The following is a 21270-nucleotide window of genomic DNA, read 5'->3' as shown; positions in this document are numbered from 1 at the left end:
TTTTTTTCTTACTATTGCTATTACTATCCCCTGTCCAGTGAAGGCATCAAAACTACCATAGGCATCAAATCCACTATTTGTATTTGTCTTAGAAACACAGTTTATTTGCATTTAAGCATGATCCTTTAGATGACAATGTGTGTGTACAATGTATTAACTATACACTTTTCCTTTATTTTGGGAATTGGAAACATAATTGTAAATGAAAGTAATCCTGAAATATTGTCCAAATATTTCAAAGATCTGCCTTTTGGGATTTTTGTCAATTGATATACAGAAGAGTTTTGTTTTACACAAATAATATGAAAATGCAAAAGATTATTAAAAAGCAGTCCTGTTATCAAGCAGTTGTTATTCTTCTGTGAGACAAGTCAAGGTTACCTGCCTCTCCACTTCAAAATTCAAAAGGACCTAAAAATACACAGAATTACAGGGATTGTTGGGATTTACTAATACTTTAGTTTATGTCCATGCATTAATTAATTAATAACCAAATTATTTGCCTTTTGCAAGATTTTTGATTAATGAGGGCCCAATCTCATTTCCATTGCCACATACCACCAAATCTAGACTGTGATTGAAATAATGGTGATAGAGCTAAACAGTAATGGAAGAAATTATGAGTATTAACTTAAAATCATATACAGCAATGACACAGATCAGATTAAAATGATAAATACCAAGAGATATAGAGTTTTAATTAAACACTAACTTAAAGAGATATGTTTTAAAATGTTTCTTAAAAGTTTGCAATGAGCTTGACTGTCTAATAGAAGGTGGAATCAAGTTCTACAGTTTAGAACCATAATAGCAGGAAGAGGCCTCTCCACGTTTCCTGTACTTATGGAAGATATTAGAAGATCTGTCATATGTTGGAACGTAAATAGACAGACATTCTGAGAGGTACATAGGTGCTTAGAGCCTTCAGAGCCTTTAAACCTAGCAGCAGAACTTCCAAGTCTATCCTAGTAGATACATGTAGCCAGAGCAGTTCTTTTATATCAAGGGTAATATGAGCTCTCTTTTTTGTGTTTGTTCGGATCTGTGCTGCAGCATTTTGTAAAAGTTGTAGAGGGCGGATTGTTTTCTTGGGAAACCTGGTAAAAAAAAACATTACAGTAATCAACTCTGCTTGTAACAAATGCATGAACAAGTTTCTCTGCCTCACTCTGAGATAGAAAAGGCCGAGCTTTAGTGATATTTCTCAAATGATAAAAACAGAGCTCAGAATTTGTTTCCAACCCTGTCAGAAGGAATGGAAATATGATTGCATGTCATCAGCATAGCTATGATAATTGATATCATTCGGAGAGAAAAGAAAAGTTAAGGTCCTCAACCAGTTAACACAATGATTACATATACAACGAAAGAACACAACAGTTTGAAAGATTAAAAAAACTAAATGTAACAAATGAAAATACAACAAAGTGAATGAGAAAACACACAAATGTCCAGCCGTTTATGATGGTGCAAAGGTTATACAGTTATGCAGACTCCTACAGTCACTGTAAATTAGCTGGTGACCTTTAAGTTATCTTGGCATCCTTTCTCTGGTGCTCTCAAAAGCTCAGATAAGTTGACTGATGTTCTCAAAGAAGTAATGAAATATGAAATCATGGTGCGATTGAGGTGACACCTGGGGAACCAGCCATGGGAGAACAGTATTTGCATGTAATAAACAGATACCTCAAACCAGTAGCCTTTTTGTGGATAGTAAGTGCCAATGAGAACCTGTTCTTCACTCAAAGGTTAGAGTATATAAGCAGTGTTTCAAACAGGCTGTCCAGCTAGATTCTCTCTCTCTGGGCTGGTTAACAAAGTTTAGAGTCTATGCTACTCATCTGTATCTCCTCACAACTGTGGAGAGAACAACAGCAGCTCCATCTCTCTGGCCATCACATGATGTTAGAAGTTTTGCTCTTGCACGGTTTTCTTGTCAATGTTTTGTATGGTGTACTTTGATGTGTGCACACATGGACAAAGTCACTCTTAAAATAAAAGTGCCAGAAAAATTCTTGTGAGAACATTTTAATCAGGGGTATAGCTAGAACATTTACAGATTTTATTCGGGGGGGAAGACAAAGAAAAAAAGCTCAGCACTGTAAAAGGTAACCTACAACACATGCATGTATTCACATGATACATGAATTTAGCTGACAACTGTTTGATAGTTAACTTATTTAACCACTGCATAGCCTACTTCATAATGTAGCTCAAAGAGCAGCTCTGCTGAAGGGACACCCAGGCATATGCATTTGCTGTTTGTTAAATTAGTTTAAATTAACCCATCACACCAAGATGCGTTAATTAAACGCAGCATGAAGACTATAATTGATCAGTAACTACACTGATGGTAAAGCAAAATCTGTTCTCTCAATGTACACTGTACACTGGCTACTGTTATGAGTTTCTTAACTGATTGCAGGGAAAAGTTTCTACATTATTGTCCATTGCAAAATGTTCTGTGGTTCAAAAATGGATGAAGATTCTTTTAAAGAACCATCCAGATAAACAGAGAAACAGCTCTATAATGTTATTTAAGAATTATAAAACTTTCTGGTCCTAAAATCTGACTGGGTTAGATGAGTTTGAAGCCATTATCAATAATTCAATATATGCTCACCTCTGACCAGCTCACATGAGCCAGTGGTGAGGTGCTACATTATAACAGTTATGATGCTATTCGTGAAAACACATGGCATTGAGTGTTCTGCTGCATTCATACAACAGTTCTGCAAAATAAATTAATTAAACCAACAAAGCCCTGAGCATTTGCTTTAATTCTGGCCATTCCTTCCCTAACAAAAGTAGTAACCTTTTGTTTTGTTTTGTTCTGGATAGAGCCATACAACTGTCAACTATCCGGTTCAGCTCTTATTTTTCAGTATTTGCCAGATTAACCTTAATGTTTTGTTCCAGTCAGTCTTGCTTGCTGTTTTCTATTTATTCTGTTCGTTGTTCTGCTATTACAGCTGCTTTCTTAGAGACAATGAGGTTCAGAGTTTGATGTTGACCTGTAGTCTGACTGTTTTTCCAGAATCTGACCAAACAGTCTGTAGGTCAGATATTGTTGTATAGTTACTCAATGTGCCCCTTTCCTATCTTTGTATGTGCTAAAGTAGAAATGTAGTAACAGTTAACTGCAGTGTAAAGCGAGTAATTGCCTAGTGACACATGCTCAATAGAATGATACAGTGATTACAAATAAAAACATGCTGTTATCTGTGCTGTTACTTGCAGAATACTTCTCAACTAATCATATTGGGCCATTGGAACTAAACGTTATCATATTACATGCATTGGGCTGTTTCTGCCTACATTCAAGCAATCAACTCACACACACTCAAGAGAAAACAGGCACCAACATTTGCAAACTGGAACATTTGTTAGTCTAGCATCACAAAAAACCAAAAGTGATGATTTCAGAACATCAATGTGACTCAAAACTGAAGAGCACATTGAAACCTTGTATCTCCAATATGGTACATTTGCAGGAAATGAATGGAAAAGGATTTTGGACAGTTTCTTTTGGTCTATTCATCATGGAATTTTGTCATAACACAAAAGGCAACTAGCCTTTTCATAAAAATGAAAAACAACAAAAATTGAGATTTTGTCCTGGCAGTGACGATATGCTCAGTTATTCAATGTGTGAAAACTATGAGGACGCATGTGGTCTGCTAACCCTGATCAGAGAACAATGCTCTGCCAACAGCACTATCATTAACTCAGTACCATGAATACACAGGTTAGCCTTCAGGGTTTCTATAAAAGGCTGGCGAATGAAAGATGCAATTGGAACTGATCTGATAGCCCGAAGCATTCCCAAGTTAGACCTAGAAGCCAGATATGGCAGATCACCAGTCATTTTAGGCCATGAATCATTACTGGTATGTCAGATTAACTCAATCACCAATTTCATAGCCCCTGAGTATTATAGAAGCACACCACACCTCGATGATTGAATTACAGATAAATGTTTTTGACATCTGACAAGCTTTTATTAATGAATTCCACCACATTATTTTTCAAAACATGACAGACAGCACAGAAGTTCCACTTTTCAGCTTCAAATATGATTAAAATGTGGATTAAATGTTCCAAAGGTAATCATTTTGGAATCTGAAACAAAACCCATCCAGGACTATACATTGTATCATTACAATAAATATGAATAAACATGAATGCAGTAAAATATAACAGGATGCTTTTTTGTTTGCTTTTACAGAGTTAATAATGTAGTTGTAATTTAGAAAATGTCATGTTTGATTCTTCAGCGCACTCCAGCTATTGCATGGATTTGTTAAACTCCTGATTTATCTGAACAGTTTACCATGATCAGAGCTCATTACATTACAGCTTGAGTTCACATTAGACTGCAAGCTAGTAAGATCAACCTCTCTGCTGCTCACACACTATAGTGCAATAAATAAGTACATTTTAAAATTAGGCTAATGCTCAGTAATATACAGAAACTACAACCATTTTCTGCAACCCCTGTCAACTTGGACTTTTTTTCAAGAGGCAGTGATGTTACTCTATTGTCATTATGTCACAGAGTTTTCCCCAGAAAGAGCAGAACTGTGGCACATCAGAGACTCCATAAACTAAGGCAACTCTGTAAGAACACAAGCAGATGCTTGAGACTGAATTTATCTTAATATTCAACCCTTTGATGGTGAAGTTGTGCTAAATTTCACAACATTTAATTAGTCACAAAAACAAAGAAAAAATGGTTTGTTCCACCTGAAACATTATTTCTGGTAACAATGGTAAAATCATGTGGTAAAAATATAAATATAGAAATATAAAAATGCCTAGCAATGCCTTTCTGCTGATGGATGAGGGGGTGGGGTTGATAAACTGCCACAATAGACGGGCTACAGTCAGTAACTGTAAGTGTACCATGGTAGGTGTTTCTCATAAAATGGCCAGTGACTATAAGTTCCAGGTAGGAAGGGAAATGGAGAAGAGATTCAGTGTTTGAGTCCCTTTGCCTGCAAGACACCCAGACATTTAAAAGTTAATCTGAAAAAGTGAATTAATAGAAAAATTGAATGCTTTTTAGAAACTGAATTTTATTTGTTCAATTGTACTTCAGTTCAGCTTCAGATTTGATGCTGTTCATTTATAAACCTTAACACTTAGTTTCAGAATTCATTTTCAGATGGTATGATGCAGATTCTAAATAATAACATTCAAATATACATCTGTATTTAAATTCACTTTTATAAAGGTGTGAATGTAACTCCATACAGGCCTATCGAACAGTTTCTTTTTTCAGTTTTTGACATAATTTGAAAATGCCTGCTGTCCTTTACATTGTGTGTAAATTTCATGATGAAGCAAAAGAAACAGCCCAAAACGACTTGGAAATAAGTCTGGTTCTATTGACTTACATTAAAAGTACAGTAGGTTTTTTCCTTTTCCTGTAAAGTTACCATTTTGGAGATACAAGATTTTCTTCTGACAACAGCGATATATAAGCATACACTCACTGAATACTTTACTGGGGACACCTCCATGTTTTCACACTCAGTGTCCATTTTATTTCTTTGTAATTCTACAATTACAGACTGTAGTCCATCTGTTTCTCTGCATACTTTGTTAGCCCCCTTTTACCCTGTTCTTCAGTGGTCAGGACCGCCACAGGACCCCAAGAGCAGGTATTTGGGTGGTGGATCATTCTCAGCACTGCAGTGACACCCTGTCTGAGACACGATTTATGACATTCCACAACACAGATTGAATCGCCAGTCAGCTTGTTCACTCAGACACTTTAATGAGGAGACACAGGGGGTTACTGAGGCAACTTGAGCATAGATTGACCAATGGTTAAAATGAATCACCTCGGGTCAAGTAGCCTGGGCTAACATAGCAAACAAACAAAAAAACAATGTGGCGTTCACGGAGGTTAAAACATCTGCAGAGAAAACCTCCTAAGAGGAGACACAGGTCAAAGAGGCGAAGGTCATGAGAAGTGGAGAGTCCTGTGACTGGTTAGTTTACAAGGAGAAAAGCCAGATAATATTCTGTTTTGGGGGCAACACACTGGTGTAGAACCTAATAGTTTCATTGTTGGGACTAAAAACCTAGATTTTGATATCAACCAACTGCAGCCAAAAAAGTTAATTTGCATCCCTGCTTAGGGGGTCTGGTTGCACAGTCCCCCAGGAGAATTTTTTAATGGCTTCAAAATGTCTGTTCATCATGAACTTTTAGAGTAGCAACAGCCAAAGAGCTAACAAAATGGCTATTTGGTGAAACTGGCACACAGTAGATCTGTCTCTGTTTAGTTCGCAATAGATTAAAAAAAAAAAAAACAGTTTTCGCTGCGACCACTTTACAGTTGAGTTAATGATGTTAAAGTCAGCAGCTATAAAATTTAATGTTAACCTGTACCAAAAGGGTTAACAACTAGCTTGCTAACACAAACTGCAAGTAACTCCAAGTAAAAGCCTGTTCCTTGAAGTGATTTTTATGTTATGATTATCATAATAATCCAAATTCAAAGTGTGTCTAAATGCTGCATTAATGCCATGGTAATAAAACTATAGCGAATCGTGGCTAGGGTCGTTCGTCCACTTTGATGGAGGCAGACTGAATGGACACCCATCAGCCCCTATTTCCTTCATTTTGTCTATATAATAATGCCGATCATTGATTGGCAATGACATGACATGATTGTTGTCTGACTGGCCATAGGATTTGGGCTCCTATAAGCTATAAATCAACAGGGTATTTTTTTATTTATGCTATTAAATTGTCAGAGACCTCAGAGAATTTCAGTTTACCACAGCAAGGGTTCAGTCCCTGATTGGCATCTGGCAGCAGGAAGTGGCAACTCCACCATCCGGAAGTGGCATGTACTGGCATGTGCTACTTAGTGAATGGCACCTGCCACACACACTCGCCAGTGGCACCTGCCACACAGAAACAGCATTTGCCACTCAAAACAGGCTCATAGCAACAGCTCCTGTGAGTAAAGCAGTGGCTATGGACAGTGGCTACTCAGCCAGGCTAACTAGCAGCACATCATAGCGCCACCATTGGCCACCAGAACCTGGGAAAAGTAACGGATGAATGTCAGCTTGAAGACTTTGTACAGATAGTCTATTATTTTGTTGGTTGTGCTGTTGGGTGGACGATTCTAAGCAAAATAAGTCGCTTTAGCCAAAGGCTATGCAACAGTAGCAGTAATACTAGCTTGAATATAGAATCTTTGAATGCTTTTGTTGGGGCACAGAGAGTTAACAAAAACAGCTGTGTTACAGATGTACTCAAACTAATTGCTGAAGTATTTGTAATATTATTCAAGTTAAATCTAAACGCTGTAAAGACCATTTATCAGTGTATTTATTAAACAACATACGAGAAGGCTTGTGATCTTTTTATTTATTAATTTGTATCATTTACAGTGATTCCTCGTCTGCATCTTCCTCGGATAGCCAGTGACATCTGCCACCCAGGAGTGGCGCTAGTCATCGACATCTGCCTGCTTTGCCACCTGCTTGACATGTTTGAACACCTGAGTGCGACATACTCATAACAGAAGCTCCGTCATAAGCTTAGCCTACCAGATTACTATTGAATTCCAGGCCACATCTTTCCAGAATATGTATGATCTTTTGTGTTAAGCCTTCGGCATCTAAACAATCTGCCTCTTCAAAGTGCAAAAAGCTTTAATGAACAGCCCCTCTTTAATAATGTCTGATTACTAGATATTTGTTCTTTCTTTTTTATGCCCTTACATTCATCAGCTAAACTGCTATACATTTAATTTTCCTTTACCTCTTTTTTGATTGAGGACCAAACCTTCTGTGCTAAGCAAGACAGAATTTCATTCTGAACATCAGGACTGTATTTGTCATTCCCAGGTACATTCATTTTTTTCATAACATTTGAATAATGCTTGGCAATTAATTCTATTTATTCTAAAAAGTTTGTTTTTTTTTTGTCTGACTGCTTTGTTTCACTGTGTCCTCTTTGGGCAAGAGTTTGTGCTACAGTATAACACAAAATCCCAGATTAAGTTTTAATGTAATTCCTGTTCTCTTTTGCTTTTTAATGTTCTCTGCATTTAAGTTGCCCATTTGTGATGTGTGTTGTTTTTCAGCTGTTTCAAACTCTTTCCATGCCAGCCAGTCATGCTTTTCTGTAGACTCTTTCTCTGTCTATTATTGCTTTTCTGTAGATCCTCTCCCTGCCTCTTCATGCTTCCTTCCTGCAGACCCTCTCCCTTTTTCATCACACCTTTTTCTGCAGACCCTCTCCCTTTTTTTATCACACCTTTTTCTGCAGACCCTCTCCCTGTTTCATCACACCTTTTTCTGTAGACCCTCTCCCTGTTTCATCACACCTTTTTCTGTAGACCCTCTCCCTGTTTCATCACATCTTTTTCTGCAGACCCTCCCCCCTGCTTAATGAATACATCATTAATTCAGTTAATAAGATGAACTGGTAAATTCCATAAATCAACTTCTTTTTAGTAAGTGACTTTGCTGTGAGTTAACATTAAGTAACGATTGCCTACTTAGCACTCTGCTGATAACAAAATGAACTGAAACTAGGCGAGCTTAGAATAGCTAGACATTGTAGGTGCTACCACTGAGGAAATGAATAAAGTTAAGAAGTTAGCTTGATATTCCCAGTGTGGACATCATGCACAGACCAAAGAAGAGAGACTGCCAAGATACCAAAGAAGACGTTGTTGGAGGGAACGAGGAGGAGAAAAAGAGAGACAGAGACTGAGACCAAACAAGATTAAATCTTGAACTAGCTTTTACTCCTTAGCGAGAGCTAAAACAGATAAAAGGATGCAAGACAGTCTCACGACTATCAGGAAAAACAATGGAAATACAACAGCAGAGTGTAAATCCCTGCCAGTGTTCTTTACGAAAGATTGCGACATAGGCTGTAACCTTATCTGTATCATCCCTGTCTTAGTGAGTTTTGTGCTTTTTCCAGATGTCAAAAGTCATCTAACCTCAGTCATGTTCCAGGCTAGCAAGCAAAGAAATACATTCATCTTACACCAAAAAAGTTTGATCAGTGTTTCTCAATCTCAGATCCAACTCTGAAACAGCATTTTATTACTGAGTCAATAATTGTTGTTTTATTGAATCATTGAGTTACAATCTTGTGACTGGCTAAGTTGCCAAAGTGGTTTTGCCCACTGGCTGTGTGTGCATCCAGTAATGCTTGTAAACAGTATGTAATGTTTGTAATGTTTGTTAACAGGAGTTTACAAATGAAATACTAAAATCCAAAAGCAATATATTAAGTATCATAATGTCCAAAGTGTGTTACAAATACAAATAGTCATAGTTAAATCAAATTTACACACATACACACACACACTTTCGAAGCTGCTTATCCTTCTGGGTCATGGGACTGCTGGAGCCTATGCCAGCGCTCATTGGGTGGAAGGCAGGAAACATCCTGGACAGGTCGCTAGTTCATCACAGAGCAGAAACACAGACATACACATTCACGTCTACGGGCGATTTAGCATCTCCCTTTCGCCTAAATGCACGTCTTTGGAATGTGGGAAGAAACCCACACAGACACAGGGAGAACATTCAAACTCCACACAGAAAGGATCCTGGTTGCCTGACTCAAATCAAAGCCAGGCTCTTCTTGCTGTGCTGCCCCTACATCAGATATTCATTTTACCAGTTTTTAACTTTCGTTTTTTTTTCTATTTGCTGATTTTGCTGAATTATTTTTGTGTCTGGCAGTGCTCTTTTGCTTCTAAATTTTTCTTTCAGTTCTGACATTTGGCACATTTTTATGGGGGTGGGTCTCACAAGAGGGCATTCTCTATTGGTCAGCTGATTTGGAGTGACTGTGTACTGTTTGCTATGTATTGCTATACTGTTTGCTATGCACACCATGTACTTTTTTTTTTAACATAATGTAATGTTAGAACAAATAACCACAGATGCCCAATAACTAAAGAACCAAAGACTGGATTTGTGCATCCAAACATCTCTGAAAAAAAAAGCTCTGAGCTCTATTTTTGTAAGGCAAAAATTAGATTTGTGCCACTGCAACCTCATAATGTAAATGTAGGTGATACTTAGCAGCGGAGTACATGTTAAGTCACTTTTACAGCCAACAACTACAAGGCAGTTAACCAAAATGCATGAACCACAAAATCTACCCAAATGCGTAAGGTGGGTTTGACTATAGCCTTGTTCAGACTACCAGCCCAAATCCAACTTTTGGCATATCTAGATTGTATCCAGAATGATTTTTGATAGTCTGGACCGCAAAATAGCACAAGAAATCTGAATCCAAACCGCATTTGGAGGTGATTTCTATAGATGTGTCTCACGCTCTGGCTGCTCGAATCGGACTGAAAATTGTCTTTTGTGTTGCTCGCAATGCAACAATGATGATGTCAAATCCAGAGTGACAGAAGTGCTGGGATTCAAGAAGAGTGCCAAAGATTCGTGCTTATGCCAGAGAATTTTGAAGAGTTTAGAAGGTGAGATGATGCACTTTCATCTCTCCTGAATCTGCATTTAAAAATCCATGTCACCAGCATAGCATGCAGTTACTGACGCCCACGTCGTTACCACAGCAACCCATGCAGATAATTTGGCGATGTCTGAACACACAAATCTGATCTGATCGCTTGCAAATAACAGTGTGGACAGTCATCTCAAAAGATCTGATTTGAGAAACAAACCCCATTTCCAAGTTCAGACTGCAAGTAAATTGGATTTGTTTCTCAAATTGCTGACCAGACTATCAAAAATCAATCTGGATACAAGCTGGATGTGCTAAAAATCGGATTTGGGCTGGCAGTCTGAACAAGGCCGTTATGACCCACAGTGGAATCTTCAGATGAAAAAGTATCCTTAATTAAATAACTTAATTAAATAATTTGATGATACACAAATGTTGTAATGTTTCAGTCATGTTTATTACCTCTCATGTACATATACAGTAAAGAGGGACAAATTCTTTAGTGTTCATATGTGTTTATATGACAATCCAGTAAACAGTTTCTCAATAATATGTCTAACAGTAACACAGGAGAAGCAACATGCAAAATTTGCTAGCTAGCTAGTGTTAGCTAACTTACTAAAAATTGCAAGCTAGTTAAGTATTAGCTCCAGCAGTTTGCTAGCTATCTAATTTAGAATCCAAAGAATCATAATCATATCTGTCATATTATTTGTAAACAAAACTTACCTCACAGGATCACATGACCGATAGGAGTGACTGGTATCCTAGTGGTGGAAGAGGTGAGCCAGCAGCCAGGAGGTTTGGGTACAAATTCCATGACTGACTGGGGATACCTGGTCGTGCCCTTCGACAAGGCACTAAACAGCACCTGGCGGAGCTGTGCTGCTCCCAGACTGGGCATATATATATACAGAAATGATGATGAGACAATATTTAACCCTTGTGTGGTGTTCAGGTCTGTGGAACCCAATTTCAGTGTTTACCAAAAGAAAAAATGTTGCGGTTTATTATTATTTCAACCTCAGATTCCTTGGCCTTTGCTCATTTTGTGTGAAGAACATATGAAATAACACATTTTAATGACTTCACACTGTTCACCCCCGTTCACATTTATATTACATGTGTGGTGATGGGGTTAAACCACGGGGAATAAAAGTGTGGAGGTGCTGTGTCCCTTCACTCTGTTATCCTCCTACATGGTCTGCTGATAGTGTGTGTGTCTGTGTGTGCATGTGTTTGTATATCTGTGTGTGTGTGTGTGTGTGTGTGTGTGTAAGGATGGACAACATGGACAGGCTGCTGACTGGCTAAAGGAACCCTATGCTGACCACTTGTGATATTTTAAACATCTGAATAAAATGTCAAGGAGTAACATTTTTATTGACAAAACGTGTCTTTTCAAAAATATATCAAAAATATCATGGTGAGTCAAAATTCCACAGGAAATGCGTAGGGGTCATTTTGAACACTTGGGGTACTGATATGAAAAAGTTATATGTTCAGAGTGTATGGCCTCAGTTAAATGCATTTGTTATGTAATATGTAATATTACATAACATTACAAGAGAAGAACTGCAGCATTTGACAGTTTTTTTTATTTATTTCAATACACCAAGCAAATGCACATAAACTTACTCTTGGATAGAGGAAACCTAAAAGACACACTCAGTGATTTCAGAACAAGCAAGCAGCCTCCGAGAAAGTAGGCATTATGAACATGAAACAATGTCAATGGTGACATTTTGCCCTCTGACTGCAGACACAGCTTTAATTTCTAGCTCATTTGTTGAGGAAAAATAATCAATATCAGATCACCTATTAGTTCGACTGACACTGAGTTAAAATGAAACTCCTTGATTGTTCTGTTGCACTGAAAAGACCAATGTGTGCACACTGTATACATGCATTAACTTTCTGAGATCAATAAACAAGATCAGCCCACTGGTGAACCAAACAGACGCATAGAATGAGCTAGTTTGTGACTGCTGTTTGATTGTGATTACAGGGGGTCAAAGTTGCATTTGGGAATTGAAATATCTAAAATGTATAGTCTGCGGGAAAGCATTTTTCAGACACAGAAATGGCTTTGTGAATCACTGAAAGGATCAATATGTCCAGATTATGTATAGACATGCACTTTAACACACTAGTGATTGAGATCAGCCCAGTGGTGAATCAAGATTAAGAGGGATGAAGATTTTATGAATGCTCTTTAGATATCACCTACAAGATCAATGATGAGTCAAACACAGATGACAGTGCTTTGGGCTAAATTATATGTGATTAACTCGTGGGCTATCAGGAGTTTCAACTGTGTTTCCATGTACAGTATCCAGTGGTGGCGGTGCACAGACACACGTCGGGTATTACTATACTTGTGGATTTTGATGACGGTATAACAAAAAATCCTGACTTTTACCATGTAAGAGCAAAAATCCTGTATTCTCTTCAAGTTCAAAACAAGACTGAGTTCTGAACCTGTAATGTAAAATAAAGAGCAAACAATACTTCATGTTTTTGGCTTATTTGGACAAAAAGAACATGAATCAATAAGATAAACCCTTAAGGTTTAAAGCATTCAAAGTTCTCAGAAGCACAGCAGGTGCCCTCATTGTGAAACAGAACAAGTTTCCTGACTGTCGGGGGAAATTTCAGTAACCAGATTTGAAGAGCTTTGGTCAAGGGGGTAACTAAGAACTGAGAGGCCACTATAACATCAGAGATCTTCTGCAGAGATGAATGTCCATCTGGAAGGTTATGACATCTCTGCAGAAGATCTCTGATGTTATAGCACTCCATCAATCATATCTTTATGGTACCGTGGCTAGAGGGAACCAACTTCTGAGTAAAAGCATATGACAAACAATCTGTCAAACAGTACATACTCAGATCTTATGAGACAAAATTTGAACACTTTGGCTTGAGTGAATGCCTGAACATCCTTGAAATTTTGGCAAATTTGCATGTAAAGAGTTTATTTTAAAAAATGCTATATATGCACTTTTGGGTATTAAATGAATAAGAGCTGACCTACGATGCACTTGTCAAAAACACTGTTATTTCATACAGGTACCTTTTCACCTTTTTTGGGGGTGGAGGCATAGCAACCATTTACACCAATACTTTAGGACTAAACCAGAAAGCAGACCGTAGTTTCTCTTGCTTTGAAATTCAGTTTCTCAATGCTAGCAGTCGAGGAACAAGTGAGAGCTCATTTTCGCTTATCATAATCTACAGGCCACCGGGGCCTTACTCTGAGTTTTTACAGGAATTTACTGACCTGTTATCTAGTTTAATAACAATCTCGAATAAAGTAATAATTGTTGGAGATTTTAATAATAATTTTAATATTAATTTAATATTTTAATAATAAACTCTTCTCTCAGCCTCGGGTATGTTCCAAAATCTCTTAAATTAGGTGTAATTAAACCTTTAAAGAAACCTAGTCTTGACCCCTCTGAGCTATCAAACTATAGTCCTATTTCAAATCTTCCCTTTTTATCAAAAATTTTAGAGAAAGCCGTGGCAAAACAATTATGTTCCCATCTGCATAGGAGTAATATATATGAAAAATTTCAGTCCGGCTTCAGGCCTCACCATAGTACCGAAACAGCGTTAGTGAAAATTGTAAATGATCTTTTATTATCTGCTGACAAAGAAAACATATCCTTACTGGTTTTACTCGATCTTAGTGCAGCTTTTGACACAATAGACCATTCCATTCTATTAGACAGGCTTGAGAAACTAGTAGGAGTGACAGGTAAAGCTCTTTCGTGGTTCAAATCTTACCTTAGTGATCGCTTTGAGTTTGTTAATGTAAATGGTGAACCATCAGCTCTCACAAGAGTAAAGTATGGTGTTCCACAGGGCTCTGTCTTAGGACCCATGTTACTTACCTTATATATGCTACCACTAGGTACCATCATTAGAAAACATGGCATCAGTTTCCACTGCTATGCTGATGATACACAATTATATATTTCAGCTAAACCAGAGGACAAAACTAAACTTAATAAGATAGAGGACTGTGTCAAAGACATTAAAGACTGGATGTCAAGCAACTTCCTTTTACTAAATTTGGACAAAACCGAACTCCTTCTTCTTGGTCCAAAAGCTGCTAGGGATAATCTGCCTACGTTTACTCTTAATCTCGATAGTTTCTCAATTGCACCAGGCACATCTGTAAAAAGCCTTGGTGTCACGATTGATCCCAGTCTGGCCTTCGATGAGCATATTACCAATATTACCAAAATAGCTTTCCTCCACCTGCGTAACATCGCTAAATTAAGAAATGCACTGTCGCTACAGGATGCAGAAACGTTAGTTCACGCCTTCATCACGTCCAGGTTAGATTACTGTAACGCTCTGCTTTCTGATTGTTCCAGCCAAAACCTTAACAAGCTTCAGTTAGTCCAAACGCTGCAGCCAGCGTTCTCACCAAAACCAGGAAATTTGACCACATTAGCCCAATTTTGTGTACCTTACATTGGTTGCCAGTTAAATTCCGCATTGAGTACAAGATTCTTCTGCTGACGTATAAAGCTTTGAATGGTCTTGCTCCTCAGTACCTCAGTGACCTTATTTTCTATTATCAACCGACACGCCCACTTAGATCACAAGGTGCGGGCTCATTATTAGTACCCAGAATAAATAAAGTTACGTCAGGGGGAAGAGCCTTTTCATACAAAGCCCCCCGGCTTTGGAATAACCTACCAGTCTGTGTTTGGGACTCAGACACAGCCTCCATCTTTAAGTATAGGCTAAAAACTTAATTTGTTTTCCTAACTATGTCCCTCTCATCCCCCCTCCCCCCTCCCCCCCTTCCCCCTCCCCCTCTCTTTCCCTGAGCTTTACCTAAGAGGGTCTGACCTGAGATGCGGCCGGCGCACTGCACAGTGGTGTTAAACTGTATCCACTTATACTGTTTTGTGTCTGTCCTCTTATCCGGTGTCGACCAGAGGAGGATGGGTTCCCCTTTTGAGTCTGGTTCCTCTCAAGGTTTCTTCCTCCTGTTGAGGGAGTTTTTCCTTGCCACTGTCACCAAGGCTTGCTCAGTGGGGGCGTGGACCCGGATTCTTTGTAAAGCTGCTTTGTGACAACATCTGTTGTAAAAGGTGCTATATAAATAAATTTGACTTGACTTGACTTTTTGTTCAAGGTACAAACAGTGTAGATGTACCCTCAAAGGCACAGCTTAAGGCCCAACTAAAGGTAGCTAGGCTCTAACTAAAGATACTGAAGACAGCCCTTGAGGGTACCACTCCAGTGATGGTATAGTACCTTTTTCTGAGAGTGTATTAAAGGGGAATATAACAAAGTCATGCATTAAAGGGGAATGTAAACGTCATTCAGAGTGGTCTGATGTGAAATCGCTGGTAGAGAAATTTACTGATTTAGATTTCTTTACAGTGGTGCTGATAGGAACCATGTTTACAACACAAACACAGCCATTTTCTTTACTATCCAAAACCACCAATGAACCTGTATGTGTCTACTGAGTTATTATATGTAATGCTAATAATAGTACCTATTTTACCTTACAACACCGTGCATGTACACTCCAAAAAGTGATGTGTTAGGTGAAGACAGAATGTGTTGTTTTGAGCACTTATGTTTTAAGACTGCTGTCAAGACATTTTAAAAATATCTTTTAGTCCAAAGCCTAGTGTCAAAGCTATTGCAAAACAATGTCTCAGGCATCAGGAAGCATATCTGTAACATTTTTTGGCAATAACTTCCTATGAGGGAGCTTTAAGAGGTAGGCGTCTGGTTCCCATCACCACCACTGTGAACAACTCTGACTCTCTGAGTCTCTGAGTAGGTTTCTTGAACAGGGCATTTCACACCAAACCACCCTGAACGACTTCGTTTACAGGTTAAAAATGTAATTATGTTCAAGCTTCGAAAAAACAAACGGAACTCCTAGTAATAGATAACATTCATATGTGTGCAGCTCACTCCCAATCACGGAAAAAGTAAAGTTCATGAAAGAAACATTAGAACCTTTATTTTTAAGAGCGCGTAAACAGGATCCTGTGAGGCTGCATGAGAGCCTGTACCCTGAATCAAACGGTGCTTTTGAGCAGCGAGTTACACCAACACAGCTCTCACTAAAAGAAGCTGAAAACACATTTCAGTGACGGATCTTTTTTCTGGATACAAAACCTAAATGCACACGTCATGATCGTCCTTCTTGGTCTTTCTCGACGTCATCAGTGGCTTTATATTGTACTCAGAGCGCAGCTGTGCGCTCAGACCTGTGGATGGTCACTTAAGTACAGCTCCAGAGGAGAGAGGCTACTGCCAGTGAAGCTCAGGCAGTGAAGACTTAGAACTGCAACAAGTCACCAGAGGGGATCTGATCACAGTGACGACTCACAAGCTGGCGTGTTGATTAGAAGATCTAGTTATGTTAAATGCTCGTGGATGATCTGCATGATGGACTGCAAACTTTAATCCGCAGTAATCATGCTATGAGCACTTATTGTAGAATATTTTCCTCCACCTCACTCTAAGACTTTCAACCAAATGGAGCACTTTTTAATGTTGCGTCTCTGCTGCACCACTGAGCCAGTAAGCTAACTACAGCTCAGGACCCACCATGCACCTTTTCCTGAAGCTGTAAGCAGATGTAGAGGGGGACTAACCCTCCGGCTCGAGCTCCAGCACCGCGCGCAGTGAGGTAAAGATGATGTTCTCCCAGCTGCTCGATTTCAACTACAGCCTGAACGGCAGCGCGGAGGAGCCGCTCGCTTTCCTGGACGAGGACTGGAGCGACTCTCCAGCGGAGAAGCTCTCGCGCGCGGGCTTCATCGCGCTCTCCGTCTTCTTAGGTCTCATCATGACATTCGGCTTCCTCAACAACTTCGTCGTGCTGGTCCTCTTCTGCAAGTTCAAGACGCTGCGCACGCCGGTCAACATGCTGCTCCTGAACATCAGCGTGAGCGACATGCTGGTGTGCATGTGCGGGACGACGCTGAGCTTCGCGTCCAGCATCCGCGGCCGGTGGCTGCTGGGCAAGCAGGGCTGCATGTGGTACGGCTTCATCAACTCCTGCTTCGGTGAGTGAAGAGCTCAGCAGGGAACTCAAGGGTTACACGCAGCGTGTACTGGCTACACTATAAAGAGTGATGTGTTAAATAACAACATTTTTGATTCTTGTTTGACCTGTTTTAATATACATACATACATATATACATACATCATCTAAACCGCTTATCCTTCTGGGTCGCGGTGGGGTGCTGGAGCCTATCCCAGCTGTCATTGGGCGGAAGGCAGGATACACCCTGGACAGGTCGCCAGTCCATCGCAGGGCACCTGTTTTAATATGTGTTTTAATATTCAATATGTGTCATATTGTTTTCTGATTTAACACATTCTCTGTTACTTTTAACTGGGCAGAGAAATATTTCAACACACTGTGTGTTTAGTAACACTGATGTGTGTAGTTAGAGACAGAAAGTGTTTTTTAACGCCTCTGTTTTAAGAGTGTCCACCTGCACTGTGTCTACACTCTTCATGTCTTTTTGAAACTATTATCACCTTTAAAAAAGAAGGTTCTTCAAGGATTCTTTCGTAAAGACAATGGTTCTAGAACCAGGAACACCCAAATAACAATTTTCATGCTTAAATAGTTCTTTGCATGGTGAACTGGTATTTTGCATGGTGAACTGGTACAGATTGATGGAGAATGTGTTCTATATAGCAACAAAATAGGTTCTTCTATTGTTACAATGTCAAGCTTATAACAGAGGAAGACCCTTTTTGTATAGAACCATATACAACACAATCAATCTGAAGAACTATTTCATCATGCAAAGAACAATTTAAGCATGAAATGGTTCTCTGGGTGCTTATGGTTCTATATAGAATCATTGTCTTTACTAAGGAAACCTTGAAGAACCATCTTTTTAAAGGGTGTATATATAACAAATACTATTATGTACTATTATAAACTAAATGTTGATATACTGTAGAACAGTGTTCCTCAGTCCTGATCCTGGAGGCCCACTGCTTTGCACTTTTAGTGTTTTCACTGCTCCCAACACACCTGATCCAACTAATCAGCTCAAAAACAGGCGATTACTGAGTTAAACTGGGTATGTATAATTAGGAAAAGCACAAAAATGTGCAGGGCAGTGGGCCTCCAGGACGAAGGTTGAGAAACACTGATCTAGAACAAATCAATAAAGGGCAATTACACTGAAATTTTCAGCATTCCTGAAACATTCAGTTGCTGGGATGTAAAGAAAGTCATGCAGAGTGATTTACAGTAAAATGGTACACTGCAGAATAAATGACCCATCTCAGATTTCTTTACAGTGGAGGTGATTTGAACCACACTATAAAACCAGATGTGAAACAACACATTCTGTCTCTAACTAGACACATCAGTGTGTTCAGTTGGAGATGACACAGTTTAAGTTACTTTAAACACAAAATGTGTTGTGAAATATTTGTGCCTCCACTTACAGATAACACATTTAGTGTTACTTTTAACACAGAATATGTTAAATCAAAATACAATATGACACAAAAAGTGTTAAAACGGGTAACACAAGTAAGTGTGTTGTTATTTAACACATCACTTTTTAGAGTGCAGGAGTTGCAATGACTATAGTGCAAATATAGCCATTTTATTTATAATTTAAAACAAGTAGTGAGTGTCTTTTGAATATTTAATGTTGATAATGGGGAAAAAGTGGTAAATCTACAAAAAATAGCTTCCTTTGGTGCTGTTTTGCCTTACAACACATTACATGAACCTCTCTGTCTAGAGTGGCATTTAAAAATATGTTTGAAGGCCAAAACCTCTGTCAAAAGATCCATCAATGGCTCAGACAGCAGGCAACATGTTTGTAACCATTCATATAATAACTCTGTGACATAGCTGTTAAGAGGCATTCATAGCTTTAGGCGTCCGGTTTCTATCACTACCACTGTGAACACTGACTCTGTACATTTCTCTAGGGCATTTCACATCAAAACCACTCTGAGTGACTTTGATTATATCTTAGCTATTTAATTAAGCAGACATGTCAAAAATCTGTGGAATTCCAGCATCAAGATATCAAGGCTTCCTACTTTGCATTCTTATGAATCAACTGTGTATTCAAACTATATGTCCAAAGGTTTTTAAACCCCTGCTTATCCAATATCTTATCTGGGTATTAATAGGGAGTTTGTCCCCCGTATACTGCAGTAACAGCTTGTACTGTTCTGACAAGGCTTCACACTACATTCTGGAACATTACTGTGAGGATTTAATTGCATTTAGCCACATAAGCATAAGTGAGATCAGATACTGATGTTGGATCATTAGTTCTGGGTCACAAACACCACTACAGCTTGTCTCATATGTATTTGATGGAGCTCTGTCACTCCAGAGAACACAGTTCTAATGCTCCACAGCCCAGTGCTGGGGGCTGTATACCCCTCTGGTTAGCCATGGTGAGTTTAGGCTGTTTGGCTGCTCCAGAGCATCTTATTCTATTGACAGTGCTTCTCTATTGAGATTATACATGCTGTGTGCGATTTAACACCTAGGTCTGTATTTGTTTTTTCATTGAAAGCTCAACTTATAGTGCTGTGTGAGCTTATAACATGGCAGCAGTCTGAGCGCTCATGCTGAGTCTCTGCAGTGGGCTTGTTGAATATTCCATCACAGCCTGGTGAGAAACTTGCCTCGTTTTTAGATTTGTAAACAGTAAATAAAATAGAAAAATGTGTGATTTAGTGGTTTGGAAACAAGCAAAATCTCACTGAATTATTCATCTGCATCTTACTCTAAAGATATACTGTCTTTTTAATGGTTTAACCACTTACTTGTAATGACTGGTCAATCCCAAAATTGGATTTACAGTAATGTCAACAAAAGCCATTATTGACGAACAGTGTATTATCCTGAGCAGCTGGGCCAGTTAAGATCAATTGTTGTTGCCATATGGAGTGAATGTAATAATATTTAAAGATTAAAGGTTATTGATGTGAAGGACGACAAAGAGAAAGGTCAGGAGTCCTGTTGTGGTCGTGCATTTTACAAACACTGCCAAAATTGCTGACTTAGTTATCTCTTGTAAACACCTTCAAAGCTCCTGCAGGAGTAATTAGTTTTGGAATTTGACTGTGTGCATATATGGGAAGGCCTGTGACAGAGCAGAACAGAGAGACTGTCAGGGAGGGAAGGGGAAGTTTTTATTGCCTTATATAAAGGCCTTATATTCTTTATCAAGAACAATAAATATATCCAAGGACAGCTGTGGATTAAAATACCTATTAATTTGAGTGGTTGTTGGCTCACAGAGATCATGGGATTATAGGCTGGTAAAAGCTGACTAATTATCTGAGCTGCAGGTTTCATGTCACTAAGCGCAGCAGCAAAAGCTCTTACAGCACCTTCCACCATTAATCAAATATAAGGTAACTGTGCATTAACATTTCTCTGCTGATGGAACAAAACTTTATATCTCCATTTTTGCAGATTTTCAGTTTTAGACAGAATTCAAAAAAGCCTGTTGCCACATTGTGGGTAAATTTCATGAAGAATGGACCAAAAGAAATGACCTAAAATTACTTGAAAAAATATTTACTTACAGTAAAAGTAAAGTATGTTTTTTCTACCCTGTAAAGTTATCATTTTGGAGATGCGTGGTTTTGTTCCGACAGCAGTGATTTGTAGATATATGTTGTTTTAAAAGTAGTTTGCTGCGGAGATTGTGTTTATTTCTTTTCACTTCAGTAATCAACAAAATATGCAATTTCTCCAGGGATGCCTAAACTTGCAACTTGCAA

General features: G+C 38.7%; 1 protein-coding gene across 1 annotated transcript in view; it reads left to right on the top strand.

Annotated features, from left to right (window-relative positions):
• Window positions 1-17167: 17167 nt before the first annotated feature.
• The window catches only part of tmtops2b (teleost multiple tissue opsin 2b), a 32704-nt gene continuing 28601 nt past the window's right edge, over window positions 17168-21270 (top strand). The window contains exon 1 of the mRNA XM_036596603.1: window positions 17168-17540. Within this exon, the coding sequence (XP_036452496.1) occupies window positions 17168-17540 (373 nt within the window). The remainder of the gene's footprint in view (window positions 17541-21270) is intronic.

The sequence above is a fragment of the Colossoma macropomum genome, unplaced genomic scaffold (assembly GCF_904425465.1).
Source record: "Colossoma macropomum unplaced genomic scaffold, Colossoma_macropomum, whole genome shotgun sequence".
In the NCBI taxonomy this organism is placed as follows: Eukaryota; Metazoa; Chordata; class Actinopteri; order Characiformes; family Serrasalmidae; genus Colossoma; species Colossoma macropomum.
The sequence above is the reverse complement of the archived record's forward strand: the minus strand, read 5'-3'. Positions and strand labels throughout refer to the sequence as shown.